This window comes from Panicum virgatum, chromosome 4N (assembly GCF_016808335.1).
Source record: "Panicum virgatum strain AP13 chromosome 4N, P.virgatum_v5, whole genome shotgun sequence".
Taxonomy (NCBI): Eukaryota; Viridiplantae; Streptophyta; class Magnoliopsida; order Poales; family Poaceae; genus Panicum; species Panicum virgatum.
This window is the reverse complement of record NC_053148.1, coordinates 13,497,327-13,525,104: the sequence shown is the minus strand read 5'-3', so window position 1 is coordinate 13,525,104 and position 27,778 is coordinate 13,497,327. Positions and strand designations below refer to the sequence as shown.

The 27,778-nt window shown below is 47.2% G+C and overlaps 1 protein-coding gene and 1 long non-coding RNA gene across 2 annotated transcripts in view; one reads left to right on the top strand and one right to left on the bottom strand.

Annotated features, from left to right (window-relative positions):
• The window catches only part of LOC120670844 (kinesin-like protein KIN-14L), a 28,034-nt gene extending 470 nt beyond the window's left edge, over window positions 1-27,564 (top strand). The window contains exons 2-23 of the mRNA XM_039951012.1: window positions 639-762; window positions 1,025-1,111; window positions 1,212-1,382; window positions 1,547-1,653; window positions 2,376-2,507; window positions 2,628-2,806; window positions 3,207-3,368; window positions 3,530-3,621; window positions 3,943-4,094; window positions 4,557-4,730; window positions 5,633-5,779; window positions 12,372-12,557; window positions 13,272-13,343; window positions 14,045-14,100; window positions 14,195-14,411; window positions 14,664-14,855; window positions 14,977-15,195; window positions 15,502-15,852; window positions 16,097-16,195; window positions 16,444-16,584; window positions 16,671-16,829; window positions 26,930-27,564. Of these exons, the coding sequence (XP_039806946.1) occupies window positions 639-762; window positions 1,025-1,111; window positions 1,212-1,382; window positions 1,547-1,653; window positions 2,376-2,507; window positions 2,628-2,806; window positions 3,207-3,368; window positions 3,530-3,621; window positions 3,943-4,094; window positions 4,557-4,730; window positions 5,633-5,779; window positions 12,372-12,557; window positions 13,272-13,343; window positions 14,045-14,100; window positions 14,195-14,411; window positions 14,664-14,855; window positions 14,977-15,195; window positions 15,502-15,852; window positions 16,097-16,195; window positions 16,444-16,584; window positions 16,671-16,829; window positions 26,930-27,358 (3,648 nt within the window). The 3' untranslated portion in view covers window positions 27,359-27,564. The remainder of the gene's footprint in view (window positions 1-638; window positions 763-1,024; window positions 1,112-1,211; window positions 1,383-1,546; window positions 1,654-2,375; window positions 2,508-2,627; window positions 2,807-3,206; window positions 3,369-3,529; window positions 3,622-3,942; window positions 4,095-4,556; window positions 4,731-5,632; window positions 5,780-12,371; window positions 12,558-13,271; window positions 13,344-14,044; window positions 14,101-14,194; window positions 14,412-14,663; window positions 14,856-14,976; window positions 15,196-15,501; window positions 15,853-16,096; window positions 16,196-16,443; window positions 16,585-16,670; window positions 16,830-26,929) is intronic.
• LOC120670845 lies at window positions 21,673-23,614 on the bottom strand. Its single transcript, XR_005673403.1, has 3 exons — window positions 23,054-23,614; window positions 22,889-22,968; window positions 21,673-21,739 (listed from the first exon to the last, which is right to left on the bottom strand). It is a non-coding gene; the product is annotated as an uncharacterized LOC120670845 (long non-coding RNA).
• Window positions 27,565-27,778: the final 214 nt, after the last annotated feature.

Below are 27,778 nucleotides of genomic sequence, written 5' to 3'. Positions count from 1 at the left end.
GTAAGGTGCTGGAGTGCCGCCGTTGATGAAGCATTTTGCATCTGTTGAGTTTACTGACGCAGATGATTTGGGCTTCTGACAGTTGAGGTGATTTGATTGGAAACCATTTTGGTCGATTTTGTTTGGGCCTTAGTGAAGGTATAATAGTGGGTCAGCTCGCCGTGGTGGTTCTGTTGCAGATAAATGTTGGGAAATTTAAAATTTGTTGGATGTGTGAACTAAATTGGAGCGTGTTTGATTGGCACTGCTGTAAATTCAGGGGATTAGGGAGCCAATTTGCTTCAGCTACTGATGTGGTTGGCCATTAGTGATACTGTGATAGTGTTGTGCGCTTCCGTTTGACTATTGTGTGATGGGAGGACAGTGTTAGAAGTAATGTACGACCTGATCACAAGGAATGAAGTAGTGCAAATGAGTTATAGAGTCCCAAAAAAGAAATTCCTGGGCAACACTGTAATCCAGTTTTATATGTTTACTGCCATGGTTTAGCACGATAGTAGTATCACATAAAAATGTGATCTATTCATTCTATTGTCCTTGATAGTGTATTTATCCAGTTCATGTTCTCTCTCTCTCTCTCTCTCTCTATGTTGCCATCTACTCATTTATGGCCAACTTACATTTTTAAACTCTTTTAGCTTGCTAGAGAGGACTGCTTGGAGCTTAGACAGGAAGCTAGCGATCTTCTTGAGTATTCTAATGCGAAACTGGGCCGTGTCACCCGCTATCTTGGATTTCTTGCTGACAGAACTCGAAAATTAGGTAAATTCACTCTTCACGTCTTTCAGTAAACTGAAGCATTGTCCTTATTTTAGTAAATTTAGTTGATTGGCACACCATATGGTATTGCGGTTGGGATACCTTTATTTCCCTATTTGTATCCCAGTCAATTGTGCAGGTGCCAAGGAGGCTTATTGTATAGTGGCAACTCTCATATCCCCAAACTCATGCTCTCTTTTGAGTTATCATCCTTGTGCTTTGTATTCTCTTGCATTGTTTTCTGAGATTTTTTTTTCTGGTTTAGATCAAGCTGCCCTTGAGACTGAAGCTAGGATCACCCCTTTGATTCATGAGAAGAAAAGGCTTTTCAATGACCTATTGACATTGAAAGGTACAGGCAATGTTCTAGTATTTTCCAGCTTAAAAATTTCTTTTATATATGGCATATTTTAGTTGTTTGTAATAATTTAGAAAATTTCACCATCTTTCAGGCAATGTCAAAGTGTTTTGTCGTAGCAGGCCACTGTTTGAAGATGAGGGTCCATCAGTAGTAGAGTTTCCAGATGATTTTACTATCCGTGTAAACACAGGAGATGAATCTCTAACCAATCCTAAAAAGGATTATGAGTTTGATAGGGTATATGGGCCCCACATTGGGCAAGGTAAGACTTGTGGAGTGGAGTTCTAAATATTCTTTCTTATTGGTAGCTGTACAGCAATGTAGGATGCACTTCAAAGGATCTACATTGTGCAAAATCGTCATTGAATACAATGTTGTCCTACAATATTGCCCATACATTTTTCAGTCATTCAATTTTCCTTTCAGGTGAACTTTTCCACGATGTTCAACCATTTGTGCAATCTGCCCTGGATGGTTACAATATTTCCATATTTGCATATGGTCAAAGCTGTTCCGGCAAAACACATACACTGGTAAGCATCACTTTTTTTTTGTCACATTTTATCCCCCCTTAACTCCCATACTAGAAAGTTCATTGCTTGGGTTATTTTTAACACCTTCGCACGTGCCACTTTTTAACTACTCTTTTGGATTAGTCATGTGCAAACTGTCTTTTAGAACCATATTAATTTCTTACCTGATATGGCAGATACTGTCTTAAATACTTCTTCATAGGGCAAGGCTACACAGCATTTGAACCACCAAGCTCCCAACTTAATATGAATTGTGGGATCTGATGCAATCTGACACTTTGATTTCATACTTCAATCAAAGTTCATTTCCTATGTCTAAACAATGGCTTGCTATATGTTGGTCTTTCGCAAATTTATGCCATCTCACAAAAGAAACATATTTTACAAAGCTACCAGAATAAAACATAAGTGTTAATTGCTTGCACATAGAAACATAGCAGACTTCTGAAGTGACACTCTTACATTGGTTTGGTGGGTAAATGTTGTATGTTATGAGCTTTCATGGGTGATGCTACGGTTTCTTTGTCTGGTGATGCTAATGTTTTAGAATTACTTTGTTTGGGTAAATCTGATTTCGACTCCTCGGATATCTATGTACCACTTTGTCATTTAGTATCAGTAGTCTACTTGATATTCTTACATGATTTCTTAGCTGTTTTCTGACATGTGTATAAATACATGTGTGCAACATCTTTTACATAATTTTCATGTGCTCTTTCCAGGAAGGATCTAGTCACGATCGTGGCTTATATCTGCGGAGCTTTGAAGAACTGTTTGATCTTTCAAACTCAGATACTACTTGTACTGCGCATTTTAACTTCTATTTTACTGCCTGTGAGCTTTACAATGATCAGGTGCCTTTGAGCTCTACAATATTGTCACTGATTTTCTTTATGCTATAAAGACATGCTCCATGTTATTTTACTGTGTGTGGTCTAATAAGGAGCTAAGGTTGCGTATTCTTTCCAACACAGGTTAGGGACTTGCTGTCAGAATCTAGCAGCACTGTCCCAAAAGTTCGAATGGGTGTTCAAGAATCTTTTGTGGAACTTGTCCAAGAAAAGGTTGAAAATCCACTGGAGTTTTCTGGGGCACTAAAGACAGCACTTCAAAATCGATCAGTAAATTTGCCAAAGGCCATGGTTTCTCACCTGTACGTGAAACATTTCTTGTTTTGCTTCTGTAGTATGCTATCACTGTTTATTATTATGTATACTTATATTCTTTTTAATTTACTTGTTTAACTCTTGATATAATTATTTTTAGCATGTAATGATTCATGCAAGTTAGGTGATAGACTGCCATCTCGGGCTTTGTTCCTTGAACATAAACTGCCAGCTCCATTTGCTTGCTGGATAATTTAATAATAGCACACTTTCTCTTCTGCAAATAAAAATGAGGCTCTTTCCTGCTTGCTTGTTAGTCACTTTTTTTCTTCTCAGCAGCTGGTTATAGGCTGCTAATACTCTGTTTTGCAGTGTTCTGTTTCCTTCATCGTCACCTGTCTATTGAAATTTGAGTTTTTGGTTTGTTGTTTTAATTGTTCTTCTCAGGATCATTACCATTCATATACACTACAGAAACTACGTAACAGGAGAGCATCTGTACAGTAAGCTTTCTCTAGTGGATTTGTCAGCAAGTGAATGCTTGCTTGAAGAAGATGCCAGTAGGGACAATGTAGCAGATTTCCTTCATGTCTCGAAGTCACTTTCTGCGTAAGTAGTTCAATTTGAGACCATATTTCTTAGTTTCTGTTTGTTATAATCATTGGCCATTTGGTTCCTAGTAAACTGGGTCCTTGTTATGTGGCATACTACCTTTGATGGTGCATTATTTTCCTTGTACCTAAAGCTGCCCCCATCTTTTGTTTGCATAGGTTGGGTGATGCTTTTGCCTCTTTAAGCGCCAAGAAGGAGCCTATTCTATCAGGGAATTCAAGAATCACACAAATCTTAGCTGACTCACTAGGTAGCTCTGTTCTTGGGCTATTACTTTGTTTTGATGCCTTTCTGCTGTAAACATGTTGGAAAAATTGTTGCTTGATGAATTGGAGGTAATCCACCTGAATAGTCGCAAGGAACAAAATGAAATGCTAAGTACTGTAAGTTGTTGAATTAGTTAATAATTTTTCTTAGCTTCTTTTCCCCCAAACAAAATGCACCTTTGTTGTGGAAAACAAAGTCGTCTTTTGACTATGGAGTGCTTCTGCTCCTCCATTAGAAGCAGAGGCATAGTGTGATCTTTGCCCTCTGTTAGTGCCTGTATTTTGACATACCTTCATTGGTGCAGGAAGTAGCTCAAAGATCTTGTTGATTGTGCATGTAAGTCCAAGTGCTTCAAATTTGTCAAAAACTTTGTCCACACTCAGTTTTTCTGCAAGAGCAAGAAACGCTGAACTGAGCCTTGGCAATCGTGACACAATAAAGAAATGGAAAGATGTGGTATGATTCTGAATATTTTGATTGATATCTAAATTGTTCCAATAACCTGTGTTACTGATACACTCAATCCCAGATTTTTTTCCTGTGTGTCTACATGTTCGATGTTGTTGGCTTCGTGTCACATTTTCTTCTTGGGTGCTCATAATTAGCATGCTACACAGCCATAGTAAAAGTTTGTAGTGCTGGGAAGGAAGAAGGGAAGGGAGGTGGGAAAGAAGAGCCATTGGGAGCTATGCTGTCTACCAAATATACTCTAACAATGTTTTGCTAGTTTTAGTGCTGCATAAACATCCAATCTAGTGGGTAGAATTATTAAATAATATTTTTATTAGCATAAATATGTTAGGAAGCTTGATCCTTGGATCCCATTTGTTTGTTGAACAACCCACATGCAAGTCTGGCACTGCACCAGCATCATTCATAGTATAACTACCTGTAACCACCTTTCTGGTTTATTTACAGGCAAATGATTCACGCAAAGAATTGCATGACAAAGAAAAGGAGGTTCTAGACTTGCGGCAAGAAGTTCTGGGATTAAAACATTCTCTAAAAGAGGCTAACAACCAATGCACACTGCTCTTCAATGAAGTTCAGAAGGCCTGGAGAGTTTCTTCTACACTCCAAGCTGATCTCAAGGTTGCTTTTGATTTGTCTGCAGTTTTTGCTTCTGATTTTATTAAATTAGTACCCAAGACAGTCAATCATGATGCAATTAGAAATTCTTCTGTTGAGTTATCTGAAGTTTGGATGATAATTTCTCTGAGGTCAGAGATTTCAGCATCCTGGGACTAGTTGATTCTAATATGTTAGCAGCAATAAGGATGCACATTCAGATACTATATTTAGTGGATTTCTCTCTCTCTCTCTCTCTCTCTCACCAGTGGAATCTTTTTTTTTTCTCTCAATGGATGAAGCAATGAAACATTGTTCTGAAAAGGTACATATACTGAATCGTAATTGTTTGTTCTTGAGGAGCAAGAAGAGGAGTTGTTGATATTTCTTTAGAGACAGGCTTTATATAAGCCATTTTTTTTTCTTGTGCTGGTCATTTCTTGTTGTCTCGTATGTACCTTTTCATTGGATCCTGTGGATCTTAATGTTATCATCAGTATATTTCACTAGGCTCCTTACCTGCTATTCCCTGAGAAGAAGGCCTTGCTTGCTTAAGTGGATAGTCATATTTGCTTCACCTTCACTATTCATTCTTACTCCTGTTACGATGCATTTATTAAATCTGTTAGAAAGGAGTATTAGCCCTGTAGGGCCGGCCCATGCGGGCTTTGCGCCCGGCCTGTCCTATCAATAATACCATAAAACCTAGCCGCGGCAACAGGCCGGGCGCACAGCCCGCATGGGCCGGCCCTACAGGGCTAATACTCCTTTCTAACAAAATCCATGCAATATGATACCCTGACTCTTGGTTGCAGTTTACTTAGCAATAGCTTCCAGACTTGATATACAGTATTCCATCCATTTCTTTTTGAGTTCTTATATATTGAAGATACTTGACATTTTAGTTGTCTCTTTGTTGGTTGCAGTCTGAAAATTTAATGCTTGCTGAGAAGCACAAGATTGAGAAAGAGCAGAATAACCAGCTAAGGGATCAGATTTCTCAACTTTTGAAAGTTGAACAAGAACAGAAACTAAAGATGCAAGAACGCGATTTAACAATTCAGTCACTGCAGGTTCAATTTTATCAATCTGTATATTTTTTTAACAAGTATATTCATTGAATCATGTTTGGGAGCACTTACATTTTTTTTGTATTGCCTTTTTTTCCAGTCACTTATGTATAAATGTTTTAGGTTTTTGCTATTATTTGTCTTCATGATTGCAAACATGCATTGTGACATATATATGACATGTCCTTACCTCCACTGTACTGTCAGTCTATTATTTATGGTAATATGAGAGCTAAGATAATGTTAGTTTTGTGGTTTATATGTGGGCTGCTCAATCTCTCTGTTGCCCAGAACACACACAAATCATGGTAAAGGCCGGAGGTCAGCTTGACCAAGGCCGCTTGATTGAATTGAACAACTGAATTCATGGTTACAAAAGGGGGGGGGGGGGGGGGTTGGCTGTGCTTATATTGCCAGCAGCTCAACCACTAAAGTGCTAAAGCAAAAGCATAAAGCCAAGGCATCAACTTGATAGCCAAGGCATCAACTTGATAGCCAAGGCAAGTCTTAAACATAATTAAGATACAAACACTAGGCTTATATGCCATCAATCTCCTCCTAAGCCTAGTACTGAGTGATCTGCTCCAGCCCAATCCTCTTCTTTATCTCCAGGAACCTGCTTCTGCCTAGCGACTTGGTGAGGATGTCGGCCAGTTGATCAGTAGTGGGGATGTGATCAGCCTTGATGCTCCCATCCTCCAGGCAATCCCTGATGAAGTGGTACTTGATCCTGATGTGCTTGCTCCTGCCATGGAAGACCGGGTTCTTGGCCAGCGCAAGGGCAGACTTGCTGTCCACCTTGAGCTCCACCACATCCACCTTGCTGCCCAGCAGCTCCCCGAGCAGCTTGGACAACCACAATGCTTGAGTTGCTGCAGAAGCGGCGGCGATGTACTCTGCCTCGCAGCTCGAAAGCGCCACCACCTTCTGCTTGATGGATTGCCAGCAGACCAAGCATCCGCCGAGGAAGAACATGGTCCCGCTGGTGCTCTTACTTGTGTCGACGTCGCCGGCGAGGTCGCTGTCGCAGTAGCCGACGAAGCTCGCCGTGCCGGGGATGCGCTTGTAGACCAAACCGTAGTCCAGCGTCCCAGCCACGTAGCGGAGGATGCGCTTGACAGCCTGCAGGTGCTACGCCGTAGGCCGCTCCATGAACCGGCTCACGTACCCGACCGCGAACGCCAGGTCCGGCCGGGTGTGCACCAGGTACCGGAGACTCCCCACCAGTCGCCGGTAGTGTGTGACATCGACCTCCTCTGCCTCGCTCTCGCGATTGAGCTTGAGCTTCTCCTCCATGGGCGTGTGGACGGAGTTGCAGTCCACCATGTCGCCGAGCACGAGGATCCTCTTGGCGTAGTGTGCCTGGGACAGAGAGATGCCGCTGGCGCGCTGGCGCACCTCAATGCCGAGGTAGAAGCTCAGGAGCCCAAGATCGCTCATGTCGAATCTCTGCTTCATGGCCGCCTTGAACTCCTCCACCTCCGCATCAGCGCCGGCGATGACGAGGTCGTCGACGTAGACCCCAACCAACAGGACAGAGCGCCCACTGCCCCGCCGGTACATCGCCGCCTCGTGCGCGCTCTGCTGGAAGCCCATCTCCTTAAGCGTCGCATCCAGCTTCGCGTTCCAGCCCCGCGGCGCCTGCCTGAGCCCGTACAGCGCCTTGCGCAGGCGGTACACCTTGCCTTCTTCTCCGGGAACGGCCAAGCTCGGCGGCTGACGCACGTACACCTCCTCCTTGAGGTCGTCGTTGAGGAAGGCGGACTTCACGTCCATGTGGTGCACGCGCCATCCTTCCTGAGCCGCCAGGGCGAGGAGAACTCGGACGGATTCCATCCTCGCCACCGGCGCGAACGCGTCCTCGTAGTCGATCCCTTCCTGCTGGACGAAGCCGTGCGCCACCAGCCGCGCCTTGTGCTTGATCACCGCCCCTTTCTCGTCCTTCTTAAGCTTGAAGACCCATTTCAGGGTAATTGGGCGGTATCCAGCCGGCGGATCCACAAGCTCCCAGGTCCGGTTCTTCTCCACGGACTCGAGCTCGATCTCCATCGCCTTGCGCCACGCTGGATCGCCTTGCGCCTCCGCGTGCGTGGTCGGCTCGCCAGCATGCGTCAAGTGCAGCTGCGCGCACATCCGAGGCTCCACCTTGGGGATGTTGTCCATTGTGCGGTAGCGGAGGGGTTCGCCGCCGTAGAACGCATCCAGCCGCTTCTCGTCGTCCTCCAGGGGAGTGGCCTGCTCCGCCGGATCCGGCTCTGTTGCCGCTGGAGTCTCCAGAGCAGGGGAATGTGCCGGAGCAGAGGAGGGCGACGCGCACGACGTCGAGGCAGGGGAAGGCAGAGTCGACGCACCAGCCGGCGATACAGCGTCACCGAGCTCCCCCGGAGCTGGCGAGCGTGACAGTTGACGTGGCAGCCGACGATGATGAGGGCGCGTCCTGATCTTCTGGCACTCCTGCGGCGGCAAGCTCGAAGTCGATGCTGAGCTCCTCCGCCATGGACGCAGCGTGCTCTGCGCTGCTGTTCCAGTCCTAGCCACGCGTCTCGTCGAAGACGTCGCGGGACACGAGCACGCGCCGGGACACTGGCTCGTAGACGCGATACGCCTTGGCATTGTTCGCGTACCCGAGGAACACCCCTGGCCGGCTGCGATCATTGAGCTTGCGCACCTGGTTCAGCTCCTTGGCGAAGCAGAGGCAGCTGAAGACGCGCAGGTGTGCCACCGCCGGTGCTCGCCCGTACCATGCCTCGTAGGGCGTCTTGCCCTGCAGGCTCTTGGTCGGCGACTTGTTCAACAGGTGCACCGCGGTGACCATCGCCTCGCCCCAGAACTTGGCCGGCATGCCCCGCTGCTTGAGCAGTGCCCGCGCCATGCCCACCACGGTCTGATTTCTCCGCTCCACTACATTCTGCTGAGGCGAGTAGGGAGCAGAGTAGTGACGCGTGATGCCCTCGTCGGCGCAGTAGTCGGCGAACTCCCCGGCGGTGAACTCCCGGCCGTTGTCGGTGCGGAGCACGTTCAGCTTGCGCCCGCACACCTTCTCGTCCTCCGCCTGCGTGCGCTTGATGGCGTCCGCTGTGGCCGACTTGGTGGTCAGCAGTGACACCCACATAAAGCGCGTGGCGTCGTCCACCAGGAGCAGGAAGAAGCGTCGGCCGCCAAGCGTCGCCGGCGACACTGGCCCGCACAGGTCGCCATGCACGAGCTCGAGCTGCTTCTGCGCGCGGTACTTGGCTTGAGCGGGGAAGGGGGAACGCCTCTGCTTGGTAACGACGCAGGTGTCGCAGAGATGGCCGTCGTGCTTGATCACTGGCATCCCGCGCACCATGTTCTCCTTGCACAGCTTAGCTTGTGCAGCGCGTCGAAGTGCAGATGGCCGTAGCGCTCGTGCCACAGCCAGGCTTGCTCGTCCTTGCGTGTGGCAAGACAGAGCACATCGCCACCCTGCTGCGACGAGGCTTGGTCACGACGAGATGGCTCGGCCGCCACGAAGTGGTGGATGTAGAGGTGGTTGGGGCTGCGCTGGACCTTGATCATCAGACGTCCGCGCTCATCCCACATCCTCAAAACCCCACCTTTGATCCTCACCTCCGATCCTCCCTCATCCAGCCGGCCGACGCTCAGAATGGAGTTCTTGAGCGCTGGGATGTAGAAGATGTCGTGCAGCACCCACTTCTCGCCGTTCTTGCCCTCGAACGCGATGGAGCCGATGCCCTGAGTGTCCACCCTCGACGTGTCGCCGAACCGCACCGACCCGCGCACGTCGCCGTCGATGTTGGCGAAGAGCTCGCGGCGTCCAGTCATGTGGTGGGTCGCACCGCTGTCGAGGTACCACCCGTCGATCGCTTCCTCGTCGATGGTGGCGTTGAGGATCGCCTGGGCTCGCGGTTTGTCAAGCTGGAGGACGTGGCCGTGCGCAGCAGCCTGGTGCGCGCCCAGCTCGACGACGCCGTGCGCCAGGAACAGCCCGATGTCCACGTCTCCCTCCGCGACGTGAGCCGCGCCGCGGTTCCGGCGAGGTTGGGGGCAGTCCCTTGCCCAGTGCCCGGCGCGGTTGCAGTTGTGGCAGGTGTCGTCGCGGTTCGCCGCCGGAATCACCAGCACCGGCCTCGCGCTCTCCCCTAGGCTTGTTCTTCCTTCCGCCACGGGGTCGACGACGCCGCTCCTGGCCGTCCTTGGCCGAGCTGGCATTGTCCCCCTTCTTGCTGCCGGCGCGCCGCTGCTCGGAGTACAGCAGCTTGCCCTGCTCCTCCGACGCGCGGTCCCGATCCTCCACCACCTTGAATCGCTCGGCGACGTCGTCGATGGTGAGATCCTGGAGGTCGAGGAGGGTCTCGATCGAGAAGACCAATTGCTCGTACCTCTTAGGCATGCACCGGAGAAACTTCTCCACGGCGCATCCCTCGTCGAGATCGGTGTCGCCGTTGCGCACCATCTGCTCCATCAGATTGGTGAGGCGGACGGCAAAGTCTTCAACTTGCTTGTCGGGGGCGAAAGGTGAGACCTTCCCACTCGCCGCGGAGGCGCTGGAGCGCGGCGCGTCGCACGCGGTCTCCCCCAACACGCCTGGCCTCGATCGCCTCCCAGGCGAGCTTGGCGGTGGGCTTGGTGGCGATGGTGGCGCCGATCTCCGGCGGGACGGCGGCGCAGAGAGCCTCCAGCGCGTGGCGATCTTGCTCATAGTCGGCGCCGTCGTATTTGATGGCGTCCCAGAGGAAGAGCGCCTGGAGCATTGGAGCTTCACCTTCATGAGGAGGCTCCACTCGTAGTAATTGGAGCGCGTGAGCATCGGCCATCCGGTCCCGATCTCACGGTAGACCTGCACGACCGGAGAACGCCTGCGACGCCGTGGTGGAGACGGCGATGCGCGGCGGCGGCGATCCTTCAACGTGATGGAGCCCTCCGCGTCCTCGTCGCCATCCTGCTGCTCCTCGCGCAGCGCTGCAGCGGCTTCCGCCGCAGCCTTGGCCGCGGCCGCTGCATCCTTGGCCGCCTGAGCCGCAGCTGTCTCAGCGGCCTCAAGACGCTCCCTGCGTGCCTGCGCGGCGGCGGCGTCGCGCCTAGAACTGGAGGTAGACATGGCGGCGGCGCTGGAGGGAGAGGCATTAAAACCCTAGGCTCTTGATGCCAATTGTTGCCCAGAACACACACAAATCATGGTAAAGGCCGGAGGTCAGCTTGACCAAGGCCGCTTGATTGAATTGAACAACTGAATTCACGGTTACAAAAGGGGGGTTGGCTGTGCTTATATTGCCAGCAGCTCAACCACTAAAGTGCTAAAGCAAAAGCATAAAGCCAAGGCATCAACTTGATAGCCAAGGCAAGTCTTAAACATAATTAAGATACAAACACTAGGCTTATATGCCATCACTCTCATTAATGTATATGTTAGGTAATTCACCGAGATGGCAACCACTGTTTACATAAAGCATCCATTAATTGGTGGGCAGTTTAATTTCAATTTAGAAAGTATTGGCTCCATAGTGAAGACAACAATGGGATGGGATCACATCATTTCCTGATGAGGGCTTTTCGGAATGCAGCCACTATACTCCCTTTTTCCGAGACATGCTTTGTGCCACATTTAGTAACTCAGTATCAGCCTCCTTGAAGTTGTTGCTTTAAGCCTTTAACCGTGACATTATCCTATATGTGCCTATTTGTCCTATGTCCAAACATTCCAGATTTGAACTCTGCTAAGATTATGTTTTGCCTAAGTGACTTCACAAACATTTAGTAGTTGGGCATAAAATATTCAAACTTAATTGCTATCTCTTTCTAGTAGTTCTTTGTTCATTAGGGATAGTATTTGAATGTTAGCGATTGTGTTTCTGCTAATTGTGTTTACTAGTTGCGCATAAAATACTCAAACATGATGACTGGTCAGAGATTGTGTTTCTGCTAATTGTTGTAATGTCTGAAGCATATACTTTTTACCATGCCATGATATTCCCTTATTGTTATGGTAGTGGGACAGGGATCAAAAACATAGGTTAGCTGTGTACTGCTCATGCAGTTACTGTAGCACATGATACTGATCCGTCTAACAGAGAGGCAGAGTTGGGGGTGATGGTGATGAAGTAGTTGCGTGGGGTGGGGGCGACGCGTCGGTTTTGGTGGGCTCAGCTCGTGCGGTGCAGAGCGTCGTGAATTGGGGGTGATGGTGATGAAGTAGTGGCTGTTCTTGGCGTGTGGCACTGTGGTCGACCCGATCGGCAGATCTATTTATCCACATCAATGGATTAGTTGGCCTCTAAATTGGACTCGGTCGAAACCATGTCCATATAAGCAAAACCAGTTGGAAATCCTGCTTAGGGGTTAATTTATTAATAGTAGGGTTTAAATTGAGTCAACAGTTTGATGACGGGGTGGGATGGACAAAGTGAATAGATGAGGTGAGTAAAATGAACATTTTTTTCCCTGTAAAAGAGACAGCCTTGTTCACAACCTAAATAGTTCAGATCCTCCACAAGGGAGGGCGAGCTGGTTTATCTTGCCCTTGTTCTATCTACCCTATCATTCCAGTTCTTCTTGCTATCCCTAGTCCTACCATCACTTATGGCTTCCATTTTTGTTTCTTTTATATAATTTGCAGGCAAAACTCAAGTCCATTGAATCTCAGCTTAATGAGGCCCTTAATGCTAGTGACGCCAGATCAACTATTGGGTCTGAAACTACTTCAGTTATTTCTTCCCCAAAGATAATGGAGTCAACTGCTGACTCATCATCAGTGACTAAAAGGCTTGAGGAGGAATTGGCAAAAAGAGATGCCCTTATTGAGGTATAGATACTCCATGGAACCTTTCACTAAGGCTTGAAAGTTTGAACGATGGACAGAATCTTATTCTGATTGCCAGTTAATGTACACCTGTATAGAGAGACCTAAATTTGGCCACCTTGAGTTGTTTGAAACAATAGTTGCATGATAGAACAGAATCTGCAGATAGGATGGGTTCCCTACCCGGAGCAACTTGGCATTGCAAGTTGAGTAGTAGAACAAGTTTCCTTTGTTAAGGATGTTATTGTTTTGTCATGGTATCATCGGAAGTGCAATATTCTTAATTGTTACCTGATTTCTGAACTGAGAAAATATGGCCTGCCAGTTTAATTCTAACTGCTCTGTTTTTCACATTTACTTTGCTATCTTCAGCTATAAGTTTAGAGATCTGTTGACACTGGTTTATTTTAAAACCTTTGGCTGAGTACCTGATTCTTTTTTTTCGAACTTTTGCTGATTAGAAGTTGACTTTTCCCTACCTTTGGCCACTTTTGTTTTTGAAAATTCTTTCCATGCTTGTGCGATTGATTGTGACCGCTGATGCATGATCTGTCCATTCTTTATGTTTAGGTTAACAAAATTCAAGGTTCATGTTGACCTCGAGTTGAAACTCGTTTTCTTGCAATTTGGTCTAAATTTATTTTGTAGCTCCTTCATTTGTTTTATCTCATTTTTACATACCTTTCCTTTTTTTTCTTGCTGCAAAATCAAATGCAGAAATTGCATGAAGAGAACGAGAAGCTTTTTGACAGACTTACAGAGAAGTCGAGATTGGGAAGCACGCCACAGGTAGTCACAAGTATTGTTTATCCTTTTTGTTGTGCTCTGTGTTCTTAACTTCCATTTCGATTATTTGGTTGTTTCGGGGGACTGCCTTCCTGCATGGTGCATGCGGAAAGCACCAAAGATTCATGTCACATTTTGCTGTGTCTGTGATCTTTGTCGGACATCTTGTGGCAACTTACTTTTTTTGTTAAAGGAAACAACAAAAATTCAACATTCTAAATTCTGTAGTTGACGATCAAATCATTCATTGCTTGTGGTGTCTAAGCTTCTACCCAAATTTAGTGTATGAAGCATAGGTTTTTGGCATATTCTTTTTTGTTTTTAACGTGATGGATTTAGTAAGGACCTGTTTGTACATATTAAGAAAAAATGCCCCTAGTTTGCCTACTGCTGGTTGTTCATTTCTGCAATGTTCAGTAAACTTGAATTTCTAACAACAATTTTTCTGAAACTCTATTGTGCGAAGCTTATTACGGTGTAGATATATTGCACCGGCATGAGAGTTGTAGTTGATGCCTTCTTTTTTTCCCCCACTGTCAAATCTCAAATCTCGTCTTCTATATTAAAAATGGACAATACTTTCTATATAAACAGTGATAGTGCTAAAGTTTGTTCTTAACATATGTGAATATGTGACCTATTAGTACTTGTGTTTCCAAGAAATTACTACAAGGTTCTCAGGGATTTACTGTCTACTTTCATAGGTTTCAAGCCCTTCAGCAAACAAGCCAGCTAATGCTCAAGGAAGGGTGATAGACAGGTAATTAACTGCTACACATACAATTAGTCAATACTTACTGAATGTAAAGAGCATTGAGATATGATGGAGTCAAAATGTACAACTCTATCTGCAGGAGTGACAGCAGCAAAAGTCGATCGCCAGATGTGTTTGCATCACCGGTATCTCAGGATAAAACTGGAATCAGTGGAGCTATTGTGAAATCAAGCAATGAGCTTGCAAAAACTACGCCTGCTGGGGAGTACCTTACGTCTGCACTGATGGATTTTGATCCGGACCAGTTTGAGGGATTTGCTGCAATAGCTGATGGTGCTAACAAGCTTTTGATGCTGGTAATGAATACCACCCCAACAGATAGTATCGATATTGGATTTTCCTTTTATTTTTGTTTTTTTTGAAACTAAACTACTTTTGCTTCTTCCCTTATATAGTCCCCCCTCCCTTGCCCTAAGAAATTCCTGAGTACATACACATACCATTCACCTTTTCTTCTGAATGCTTATTTTGTACAGAGCTCGTGTCTGTTATTTTTACAATTTCATGTTTTCCAAGCACAAGCAATAGTGAAAATGTTTTATGTGCAGGTTTTGGCTGCAGTTATCAAAGCTGGTGCAGCTAGGGAGCATGAGATACTTGCTGAGATCCGTGATGCTGTGTTTTCATTCATTCGCAAAATGGAACCAAGAAAAGTTATGGATACTATGCTAGTTTCAAGAGTCAGGATATTATACATTAGATCTTTGCTTGCTAGGTCACCAGAACTACAGTCCATCAAAGTATGATGACATTACTCTTTTTTGTGTGTGTGTCTATATATATATAAGAACTCTAAGCAGCTATGTTATCATTTTGTGTTAATAATAACAGTATATGTCTCTCTGACCTTGCTTCATAAAGGTCTCTCCAGTTGAGCGTTTCTTGGAGAAATCAAATACTGGTCGAAGTAGAAGTTCAAGCAGGGGAAGTAGTCCTGGCAGGTCTCCTGTTTACCACCATGATCATGGTTCGCGAGCTGCCCTAGTTGATGAACATGTGCATGGTTTCAAGGTGAACATTAGGCCGGAAAAGAAATCAAAATTCTCCTCGATTGTTCTGAAGCTTCGTGGTATTGAGGAGGTAAAATATTTTTCTTTGAATGTTTCTTATGTCTCTATTAGCCTCTCCTTAATCTTAGTTGCATCATTTTTATGGAACTCATTTACATACCATTCTAGTGGACCTTCGCAGCACATATATGTTCCAATGAGATCCTATGCTTCATTGTTTCCAATGTAACCATGTCCTAGTATATGGATTTAGGTAGTTGTAGTGAAGTCAATGTCTTGAGCTTCCACATGGTATGCTGATCTATTGATAGCCATCTGACCTGGCATTTATTTTCCTTTGGGATCAGTCTAGTGCTAATGTCATAATAATGGACAGGAGACTTGGAGACAACATGTAACTGGAGGGAAGCTTCGGGAAATTACTGAGGATGCCAAGGCCTTTTCAATTGGAAACAAGGCTTTAGCTGCTCTCTTTGTTCACACACCAGCTGGTGAATTACAGCGCCAAATCCGTGCATGGCTTGCTGAGAACTTTGAGTTTCTATCTGTAACTGGTGGAGATGCAGCTGGTGGAGCTTCAGGACAGCTTGAACTGCTGTCAACTGCTATTATGGATGGATGGATGGCTGGCCTTGGTACAGCACAGCCCCCCACCACTGATGCTTTAGGCCAGCTTTTATCGGAATACACAAAGCGTGTCTACACATCACAACTACAGCACTTGAAGGTTTTGTTTCCTGGACCCATCATCTGGTCGACCAAATTTATTAAAGTTTAGTTCAAAATAGCTGGTTATAGGCTCCGCTATCTCCAGCTATAGCTGATTGGGGAGAGTGCTGCTATTTGCTTCCATATGCATTTTAGCCGCTATAGCTTCATTTAGCCAACTATTGGCTGTTTTAGAAGACCAAACTCTAAATACTTTAGCCCGCTATTTTGTACATTAAGTTGTTTATCTTATAATTTTTCAGGACATAGCTGGCACATTGGCAACGGAGGAGGCTGATGATCCTGCACATGTCAGTAAACTCCGTTCTGCTCTGGAGTCTGTTGATCACAAAAGGAGAAAGGTGCTTACCTGAATCCGCATGATGCCCTCCATTATTCATCTTTTAACCTGTTGCATTTGCCAGATCTGTCTGCTTCGTTGAATCAAATGATCTTTGACTGCATCTTAAATTGCTGATTCTTATGCAATCAGAAATTTAAGCGATGATGCATTCTTTCTGTAGCTTCACATGCTTCTTCTTTTTTTGTGTGTGTGTGTGTGTGTAACATTTGTGCTTAAGTGATCCAAAGTATTTCGTGCTCTTATCAGATCATGCAACAAATGCGAACTGACACGGCCTTATTAGCCAAAGAAGAAGGTGGTTCACCTATTCGAAATCCTCCTACTGCTGCTGAGGATGCGCGATTAGCATCTCTCATATCTCTAGATAACATCTTGAAGCAAATCAAGGTCTGATACTTTTTCCATGCTGATATAGTTATCTAGCTTTTAATATGTTTGCTAACTTGCGGTGCTTGTTCATCCTGTGACATCAGGAAGTAATGAGACAAAGCTCTACAAGACCTATGAGAAAATCAAAAAAGAAAGCTATGCTGGAATCATTGGATGATCTCTTGGCACAGATGCCATCTCTACTTGACATAGATCATCCATGTGCTCAGAAGCAGATCATGGAGGCTCGGAAAGTTGTAGAGGTATGTAGATAGTACTTTGGAATTATTGCTTCTGAATTAACCGTGTGTTTGGTTGGGGGTTGGAGTGAGCTGGGTTGGGTTGGACCCATCCCCATGGCTGTTTGGATGCAATTGAGGTGGGTTGGATTGGCTCCGCGAAGGAATATTCCTCCAATATGCGGGTTCGGCCGATTCCTCGAAAAACGACGGACGGAGCGAACCTCCTGCAGCGAACCCACTTTTCGCGACGTCCGATGACGGAGACTGCGATGACGGGCGATGGAGGATGCGGGGCAGCGGAGGCCGGGCTCCGGCGCAGCGGAGGCGGGGGGGGGGGGGGGGGAGCAGAGCCGGACTCCCAATCGCGGCCGTGCGCGCGCGCGCCGAGCAGGGCAGCTCGCGAGGCGGCGGCGGCGGCCCACGGACGGCGGATCTGGCGGGGGCGGCTTCGGCGGGGGCCGCGCAGGCCAGCGGCGTGGGGCCGGGCGCAGGCCGGCGGGTCCGGCGAGGGCCGCGCCGGCCGGCGGGGGCGGGGAGGTCCGGCGGGGCGGGGCGGGGAAGTGGCGACGGCGGCGCGCGGGCCCGCGTCGGGGGCGGCGGCGGCGCGCGGGCCCGTGTCGGGGAGGCGGGGGCGGGGAGCTTCGGCGCGTCGGGGGCGGCGGGGGGCGAGGATGTCGGGCAGCCGGGGCGCGGGGCGGTGGCGTCGGGAGCGGAGCGGGTAGGAAGAAGAAGAAAGGAGATGGGGAGGGAGAGGAGACCGACATGTGGGGCCCACTAACGGCCCACTAACGGAGTGAGTGTTGCCATCCAACCCGTACTCCCAATTCCCTCAACCAAACATGTGATGGGTTCACTCCGTCCCCAAAATCAGAGCTGCAACCAAACAATAAGATGGGTTGACTCCGTCCCCAAAATGAGGGTTGGATCCAACCCAACCCACTCATCCCGCAACCAAACACACGGTAATAGAATAAATATCACCGTTTAGGTGGAGTGGGCACTACCTAATTTTATTAAGAAAGCTAGAAACGTACATACTACCTTTGAAAATTATTATGATGACATCATGAAGGTATTTTATCCCGTTATCCCTCAGGGCTAGTTTGGCAACCAAGGGGTGATGTCCCGGGGCAAGGCTCCCCCCGCGGGGAAATACCTGTCGCTCCCACCCCTGGGGCACTCCCTCCCCTGCAGGCTGGTGATCCCCGCGCCTGATTTGGGAGGAAGGGAATTGTTTGCCCATGGAAAAATCAAGGAAATTCAAGAAAATACTAGAAAATTCAAACAAATAAAAAAAGCTGCTCTGAAAATTCAGGAAAACACATAAAATGCTTGATAAAATCATAATAAATTTGTTGCATCATGAATTCCGGCTTCAGGAGCACGTTGAGATCATAGAGTAGACTACTGCCAATCTATTCATGTCATCATCCAACAGAGATGGGCATAACTAGAATACAATATCGTTCAAGCACTACGTCCTCCTAGTGCTTTCAGCAGCATATGAAACTGACACCAAAAATAGATCGATTCCCTTCAGGAGAATACAAACAACAACAACAACAACATAACCTTTTTTCCCAAGCAAGTTGGGGTAGGCTAGAGATGAAACCCGAAAGAAATAAGTTCAAGGTTCAGGCACATTAATAGCTAGTCTCCAAGCGCTCCTATCCAAAGCTATCTCTTTAGAGATGTTCCAATCCTTAAGGTCTCTCTTAACCGACTCAACCCACGTTAGTTTAGGTCTACCTCTACCCCTTTTTACATTATCGACTAGCTCAAGGACCCCATTACGCACCGGCGCCTCAGGAGGCCTTCGTTGGACATGTCCAAACCATCTCAGCCGATGCTGAGTAAGTTTCTCCTCAATTGGTGCCACCCCGACCCTATCCCGAATAACTTCGTTCCGGACTCTATCCCTCCTTGTGTGCCCGCAAAACCACCGCAACATCCGCATCTCTGCTACACTCAGTTGCTGCACATGTCGCCTTTTTGTAGGCCAACATTCAGCACCGTATAACATCGCCGGACGAATTGCTGTCCTATAGAATTTGCCTTTTAGCTTTTGTGGCACCCTCTTGTCACAAAGGATGCCAGAAGCTTGCCGCCATTTCAACCAGCCAGCTGAAATTCTATGCCTAACATCTTCATCAATGTCGCCATCCTTTTGTAGCACCGATCCTAAATACCGAAACGTATCCTTCTGGACCACCACTTGTCCATCTAGACTAACGTCTCCCCCCTCATGCCTAGTCGCGCTGAAATCGCACATCATGTACTCGGTCTTGGTCCTACTAAGTCTGAACCCTTTCGACTCTAACGTGCGTCTCCACAGCTCTAACTTCCTATTAACCCCTGCCCTACTCTCGTCAACTAGCACCACATCATCAGCAAAGAGCATACACCAAGGGATCTCACCTTGTATATCCCTTGTGACCTCATCCATCACTAAAGCAAATAAATAAGGGCTCAATGCTGACCCCTGATGTAGGCCTATGTTAATAGGAAAGTCAGCGGTGTTGCCATCACATGTCCGGACAAACGTCGTCGCATCCTTGTACATATCCTTAATGAGGGTAATGTACTTAGTTGGGACTTTGTGCTTCTCCAAAGCCCACCACATGACATTTCTCGGTACTTTGTCATATGCCTTCTCAAGGTCAATGAAGACCATGTGCAAGTCCTTCTTCTGCTCCCTATATCTCTCCATCAATTGTCGTATTAAGAAAATCGCCTCCATAGTTGACCTTCCAGGCATGAACCCAAATTGGTTTTGGGTCACACTTGTCCCTCTTCTTAGGCGATGCTCGATAACCCTCTCCCAAAGCTTCATCGTATGGCTCATCAGCTTAATCCCACGGTAGTTAGTACAACTTTGAACATCGCCCTTGTTTTTGAAGATAGGTACTAATATACTTCTCCTCCATTCTTCCGGCATCTTATTTGACAGAAAAATAAGATTAAAAAGCTTAGTTAACCAAACTATTGCTCTATCTCCTAGGCATCTCCACACCTCAATGGGAATACCATCAGGACCCATCGCTTTACCTCTCTTCATCCTCTTCAAAGCCTCCCCGATCTCTACCTCCTGAATTCTCCTCACAAAACGTCTGTTGGTATCATCAAAAGAGTCATCTAACTCAAGGGTAGGGCTCTCACTCTCTCCATTAAACAACTTGTCGAAGTACTCTCTCCATCTATCCATGATCTCCTCATCCTTCACTAGCAGTCGATCTGTCCCATCCTTAATGCATTTGATTTGGTTGATGTCCCTTGTCTTCCGCTCGCGGATCCTAGCCATCCTATAAATGTCCTTCTCCCCTTCTTTCGTGCCTAGCCGCTGATACAGGTCATCATACGCCTTACCCTTTGCTACACTCACAGCTCGCTTTGCAACCCTCTTCGCTAATTTATAGCCCTCGATGTTGGCTGCACTCTTGTCAAGGTGGAGGCGCTTGAAACACTCCTTCTCCTTAATAGCCTTTTGCACCTCGTCGTTCCACCACCAGGTGTCTTTCCCCTCCTGTTTGCCTCCCTTACTCACGCCAAACACCTCTGAGGCCACCTTCCGAACACATGTTGCCATCTTTAGCCACATGTCATCTGCGTCTTCTCCTTCTTCCCAAGGCCCCTCACCTAGCATCCTTTCCTTAAACGCTTGTGCCGCTTCCCCTCTAAGCTTCCACCACTTTGTTCTCGCAATCTTAGTACATTTGTCCCGGTGGATACGTACCCGAAGACGAAAGTCCGCCACCACAAGCTTGTGTTGAGGGACAACACACTCCCCAGGTATCACCTTACAATCTAAGCAATCACGTCTATCCTCCCTCCTAGTAAGGATAAAGTCGATCTGGCTCGAGTGTTGTCCACTACGAAAAGTCACAAGATGGGATTCCCTCTTCTTAAACACGGTATTCGCTATCAACAAGTCGTAGGCTAACGCGAAGTTCAACACATCCTCCCCCTCTTGACTCCTGCTACCATACCCAAAACCCCCGTGCACTCGCTCGAACCCTACATTAGTCGCACCCACATGGCCGTTGAGATCTCCTCCTATGAAGAGTTTCTCGCTGGTAGACACGGTACTAACCATGCTATCTAGATCTTCCCAGAACTGTATCTTGGTGCTCTCACTAAGGCCTACCTGAGGGGCATAGGCACTGATCACATTCAAAACCGAATCTCCAACTACCAACCGGATTAGGATAATCCGGTCGCCTTGCCTTCTAACCTCTACGACTCCATCCTTAAGGTTCCTATCAATCAAGATGCCTACACCATTCCTACCCGGAGTTGCTCCCGTGTACCAAAGCTTGAAGCCAGTATCCTCAACCTCCTTCGCCTTCTGGCCCTTCCATTTAGTCTCTTGAACGCATAGAATATTTACACGCCTCCTAATTGCTACATCAACTAGCTCTCGCAACTTACCCGTTAGGGACCCTACGTTCCAGCTACCTATACGAATCCTAGTTGGCTCGGCTAGCTTCCTTACCCTTCGCACCCGTCGAGGGAAGTGCAAAGACCCTTGCTCATTTTTCACTACACCCGGGCGTAGATGTAGCGCGCCATTCAGGTGACGACCCGACCCTTGCTCACTTATCATCGTACCCAGGTCATGATACGACGCGCCCTTGGGGGGATGGCGACCCGGCCCTTGCCCATTTATCACCACACCCGGGTTCCGATGTAGCGCGTCGCTAAGAGGGTTACGCCCCAACGAGTTTCTTGTAGGTTTCATATCCATTAGAGTGGCATTTTTTATGCTGGTTTGCCAAAACCTAACGCAACCCTCCTCCTTTACCCGGGTTTGGGACCGGCTATGTTGAGACGACTCAGGAGAGAGAGTCTTCCAGTCAGCATAGGCGGAGTTGAGATTTCTGATTCATCATTCATCCTTGTTACTTGTCGAATATAGCAGCATTCTTCCTTGCCTGTCATGATCCACACAGGTGTATCAGTGAGATTTAAAAAGATGAAGCAAATAATAAGTATCAAATTTATGATTGATTTTATACTGCTAGCATTAGTGAATACAGGTGGTTACCAAAATCTGCCTCAAGATAAGAATATGTGGGAAGATATATGCATCACAGAGAGAATTATATGTGTTGTCAGTGTACCATCAACAGATCTTTGAACAAATAGAAACAGAAGGTTGTAAATATTAAAGTTTATCTTTCGAAAAATAAATATTAAAGTTTAACATTTCACGCAAGCAGAAAGATTAAAAAAGTTATTATGCATATCTGGTGTATTAGACTTTGATCACCAGTAGATTTATTAATCAAAGATGGTGTCAGAGGCATCTATATCAGAAAACTGAAGATGTTATTATGCATATCTGCATAATTGAGTTAGAACAGGAAGTGACGCTTCTGCTCCTGCAGTGCCGGCTGATTCAACCTCTCAGCTTGGTTCTTTAATGCCTACGTCTGGCCTCTAGATTTCATTTCAAAATATTCATTTAGGTGAGTCTGAACCATGTTCCGGACCATCATACCCAGTCCACATACATAACCAGAGCGTTTCATACTCATTGACGGACATTAGGAAGGAATATACCAAACATTTGCAACAACAAAAAAAGTTCTTTTCTTTGGGGAATTAATTCCATAAGGAACTACATAATCAACTTGCATATGCTGTAATCAGATTAGGCTGCACCAAAGTGAGAATTACATTTCTAAATTATACATATCAAAACAAGAAAACAGAACTTCCTGGCAGCTGGCAGACTATAGATGAAGCTGTAATGTAAAAAAATGAAAAGAACAAAAGCTATTATCAACCTTGTACTCAGGACATTCCAGTCAGGACAGGATCGATGAGCAAGAATGTGATGATATATACAAAGAACTCGAATCAAAGATCTGACCCAACTAGCTAGATTAAGCAACCTTTCCAGTTCGTAATGCATGTCTAATTAACAGGAACCAGCTCGTCATGCACGCAAAAAGGCTTTGTTCAGAAACATTAATTAATCCTCAGTAGAGACGAGAGCCTACAAAGCAAAATTGCGGAGGTGCGTGTGCCCAGGTGCGTGTGCGTGTGCGGGGCGATGCGGAGGAGTGCGTACATACCGACGAAGTGGCCTCGGAGCTCAACGTCGGGTCCCTCACAGCCGCCGTAGGGCTCCCCCGACCGCGATTTTTTGCAGGATCTGCAAGAAAAGGTGTGAGGAGAGGAGAGGAGAAACCCTAGCGTGGGGGCAAGGAGATGCAGGGGGATGGGGAGAGGGGAATCACCTGATGCGAAGGAGGAGTTGGCTGCAGGAACATCGGAGGGAGAAGCAGGTCGGAGGAGGAGATCCAGGCGGCGGCGGCGTTCTCCTCGCGGAGTCGCATGACTCGCGAGTGAGACGAGGGAGGGGGGGCGCCGCCCGTTGTCTAGAGGCCGGGCCAGCTTCCACGGGGAAATTGGGCTTACCCGGGCCAAAAAAACCCCACACACAAGGCTTCCAAAAGCGCATGATGGGCTTCGCGTGGAAAAATTCTGCGTGGGCTGCCGACCCCGGGAATCGACGAGGATCCCTGCGGGGATTCGGGCTTCCAAACTAGGCCTCAATGAGTTTGTTTTCCCTACATCTTTGCCATTATCATTTATGAGTAAAACTTAAGCATGCCCATCTTACTTTGACTTTTCAGTTATCTACTTGGCCTCGTTTAGTTGCCCGTGTAAAATTGTAAAAATAGAATCTTTGCACATTTGAAGCATTAAATATAGATTAATCACAAAACTAATTACAGAACTCGTCTGTAAACCACGAGACGAATCTAATGATCCTAATTAATCCATCATTAGAGCATGTGTACTGTAGCAATTACTGTAGCAATTTAGTGTACAATCATAGCCTAATTAGGCTCATTAGCTTCGTCTCGCAATTTACAAGCAAACTATGCAATTCATTTTTTATTTCGTCTAGATTTAATACTCCGTGCATGTAAGATTCTCTTTTGATGTGATAGATTTGGAATTTTGAATTTCGCAACTAATCAAGGCCCTACCTTTTTTTTCTGCCCAACTTTGCACATATAATCTACATTAATGAGTCTCTGAACAGGAACTAGGATTTGACATTACATGTATTCTGCATCTTTTCTTAGGCATGAATGTTGGCATTCATGCCTTTTGTATAACTCAACACATCCCAGTTTAGAATTATGGTTATTTGAAAGCACATTGGCAAATATATAGCCCAAGCATATTATTTCCTCCAAATCTTGGCAGTCTTTTCCAGATTGAAATTAACTTTCAGAATCAGGAAGTACGAGAAGCGAGCTATTTTTTGTGAGGTGCTCCCTCTGTCCCGGAAAAAAAATGCAATTCTAGTTTTATCCTAAGTCAAACTGTTATAAGTTTGACTAAGTTTACCGAGAAGAGTATTAACATTTATGATACTAGATAAGTATCATTAGATTGATCATGACATATATTTCCATAGTACACATGTTAGATATTACAAATGTTGATCAAATTCTCTATAATTTTGGTGAAACTTGAGAAAATTTGGCTTAGGACAAAATTAGAATTGCATTATTTCCAGGACGGAGGTAGTAGCATCCTGCAACAATTAATCCAGTCATTAATGTTTGTCACAGCATCCACCAGACATTTTTTTTTACAATTGCGAAACTGTTAAATATCTATCACCCTGTGAAAGTACAAGAGATTGCCTCATCTCCATATCTTGTCACACTAGAGACTGTTGGTGTATATGTGAGCCCATGTCTAGAGGCCCATCTAGTGGCGCATGTATAGCTACTATATTACCCACTCTTCTAGGGTTTGGAGGAATACACACAATTATTCTCTCCTACAGTGTGGGCAACGCCGCCGACGCCCTGGCCGTCCTCGAGCCCACTTTGGCCGGGGGCGCCGCCGCCGCCACTGCTTCTCCTCCTCCATGGCCTGCCCTCGGCATGCCCCCCGTGGACGCTGTCGCCGCGGGTGCTGCGGCAGCCGCGGGCGCCGCGCACGCCGCCGCCGCCGCTGCTCTTCCTCCTCCATGGCCTGCCCTCGGCATGCCCCGCGCGGACGCGCCGTTCGCCGCCACTGCCTTCCGCGGGCCGCCGATCGTCGCTCGAGCTGCTCCGGCCGAAGCTGCACTCGCCGCGGCCCTCCTCGCCGCCAAGTCCGAGGCTGCAGCGTCTCAGGAGCGGATTCGCGCGGCTACCCTCACTTGGGAGCGCGAGCGCTCCACCGCCGACGCTCTCACTCGTCGGGTCGCCGAGTCGGAGCACTACTTCTTTGTCTCCTCCGACAAGCAGCTCGTCGTTGTTCCCTTCACCACGCACGGCGCTTCGTCATCGTCCACCTCCACCGCGCTCGTGGCTGCTTCACCGGCTCCCTCTGCCTCGCCTGTCACCTCCCTCCTTGGTGCTTGTCCTGCCGGTCAGCACGACGGTTGGGGGGGGGGGTGTGGCCATCGTCGGCGGGGGGGGGGGGCCGTGGCGGTCGTGGTGGTGGGCATAGTCACAAAGTTCCTGGGTCGACCGGGTCGAGGAACGGGGTCGATGGTCGAGGGTCGTCACTTTATAAAATTGTGGTACGAAGAGGGTATACATCTATGGAACGATAAATTATTATGTGGAACGCGACCCTGATTCATCGGGGTCGATATCTTCGGGTCGATAAAGACAAAAACTATATATGTGCTACTAATGAAGAAACTAATCTGCACAAGCATATAAGAAACGTATAAAAGAGTACATTTAGACCATGCTACACGTACTCAGCTCATTGTCTAACAAAAACCACACCAATCCACTGTCCTTAACCTCCTTATCCCAACTAAATCTGCTAGTAATGGGGCTGCGACCCCTTTCAAACCGGGACACGATCCAACCTTGAATGGGACACTGACCCTCTTCGACCCCGACCCTCGAATCGGAACGGTGTTCCCGGGTCGAGGGACGAGGCATCGACCCCGAATCCTGTGACTATGGTGGTGGGGGTGCTGCAGGCACTACTCCTGGTGGTGCTGGTGGGGGTCGTCGGGGCCCGCCGGCTACGGCTCTGGCTCCTGCTCCTGCCCCTGCCCCTGGAGGTACGCCCTGGTCATCCTTCAACAACCCATGGTCGGGGCGCATCTTGATGTGGCCGTTTCAGGGTCAAGGGGGGGGGCCTCGCCCTCAGCTCCAGCCAGCGGCCATATTCACCGGTACTGCTCCGCTATTCGCGTCGTCCTGGACTCCACCCGCCCATCCTAGCCAGCCTCCGACCTGACCTGGGGGGTGGGATCAGGCCGCGTTGGCGCAATCCTTCAGCACCATAGGGCTGACACTGCCGGGCAGCACCGAGTGGATCGCTGACTCGGGTGCCTCCTTCCACACCACCCCTGATGCCGGCATCCTCTCTTCTGTCTGACTCCCACACCCTTCTTGTCCTTCTTCCATCATGGTTGGTGATGGGTCTTGCCTTCCTGTCACCGCCGTGGGTTCTACTCCTAGTTCTTTTCGTCTTCCCAATGTCCTTGTTGTTCAGGCTGCGAGGGGGTGTTGGCTTTCTTATTGTCCAGTCTTGAACACCGCTGCGCCGGTTGTTCAGACTGCGCCGGGGGGGGGGGGGTGTTGGTGTATATGTGAGCCCATGTCTAGAGGCCCATCTAGTGGCCCATGTATAGCTACTATATTACCCACCCTTCTAGGGTTTGGTGGAATACACACAATTATTCTCTCCTACAGTTTTCCTACAGAGACGAGCGGAACAACAGTACATGTAAATAAGTGCACTCAATATTCAATATATAAGACAATTAGAATTTAGAACTAGCTAAAGACTTCTACTCCCTCCGTTCCAAATTGTAGGTCGTTTTGGCAAATCTAGATACATAATTTTTATCATGTATTTAGACATAGTGTTTATCTAGATGCATAACAAAAATTATACATCTAGATTTGCCCAAACGACCTACAATTTGGAACGGAGGGAGTAGCATATATTAGACTAAGCAATACCTTCACTTTGTCAGTCATGAATAAAGCTAGTATATGATTTGCACAAGCTTTACTCCAAGCATTTGTAATGCAGTCTCCATAGTATCTTTTCTTTAAAGAATGTAATTTTCACAACAACGTGCAGTTCAACCCTATTTGCACAATAATGCCATGTATTTGGTGCAGTCATTGGAAGAAGACCCCGATGATCCTGCCTTGCAGTCTAATGCATTGGGAGAAAACGAGGTGTCACAGTGGAACGTCCTGCAGTTCAACACAGGAACAACCGCGCCTTTCATCATAAAATGTGGAGCAAACTCGAGCAGTGAACTGGTGATTAAGGCTGATCTGCGAGTTCAGGAGCCTAAAGGTGGTGAGGTAATCCGTGTCGTTCCAAGACCATCTGTTCTTGCAGACTTGAGCTTTGAGGAAATAAAAGGCGTGTTTGAGCAATTGCCAGAGGCAGTCAGCTTGCTTGCCTTGGCCCGAACAGCCGATGGTACAAGAGCCAGGTATTCAAGATTGTACAGAACCTTAGCCAGCAAAGTGCCAGCCTTGAAAGAGATCGTTGCGGAGATGGAAAGAGGTGGTGTTTTCAAGGATGTCCGGTCATAGTAGAGTTAGTTCATTTGTAGAGTTATGTGATCTATATGGATGCCATTTGATGGCATTCCTTGTAACTGTTTTTGTTTATACTAAGAGGAAGCCTATGTTGTAACACTATTCTTTGGCAAGAGATATTCCTTGCCTGTGCCTGCCAACTGTCATGCTATGTATGTGTAAGGTCCCGAAATACAATGTAGCTGCAGTAGATAAATGTCTGCACTGCTGTAAGTCTGATTACTTTCCAGCTCAAGGAAGTAATGGTTCGTGACTGCAATTCCCCCAGCGCGCTTTGACTGACTGCTATTCCGGACCCCGTTTATGAGGGAGATGTTGACCTTTCTGATCAGCAAAATGGATATAGTGGTATATATGTGAAAAATAATAACACATTTAAATGTTCGCATTCTGTTGGGCAGAATTTAACTGTGC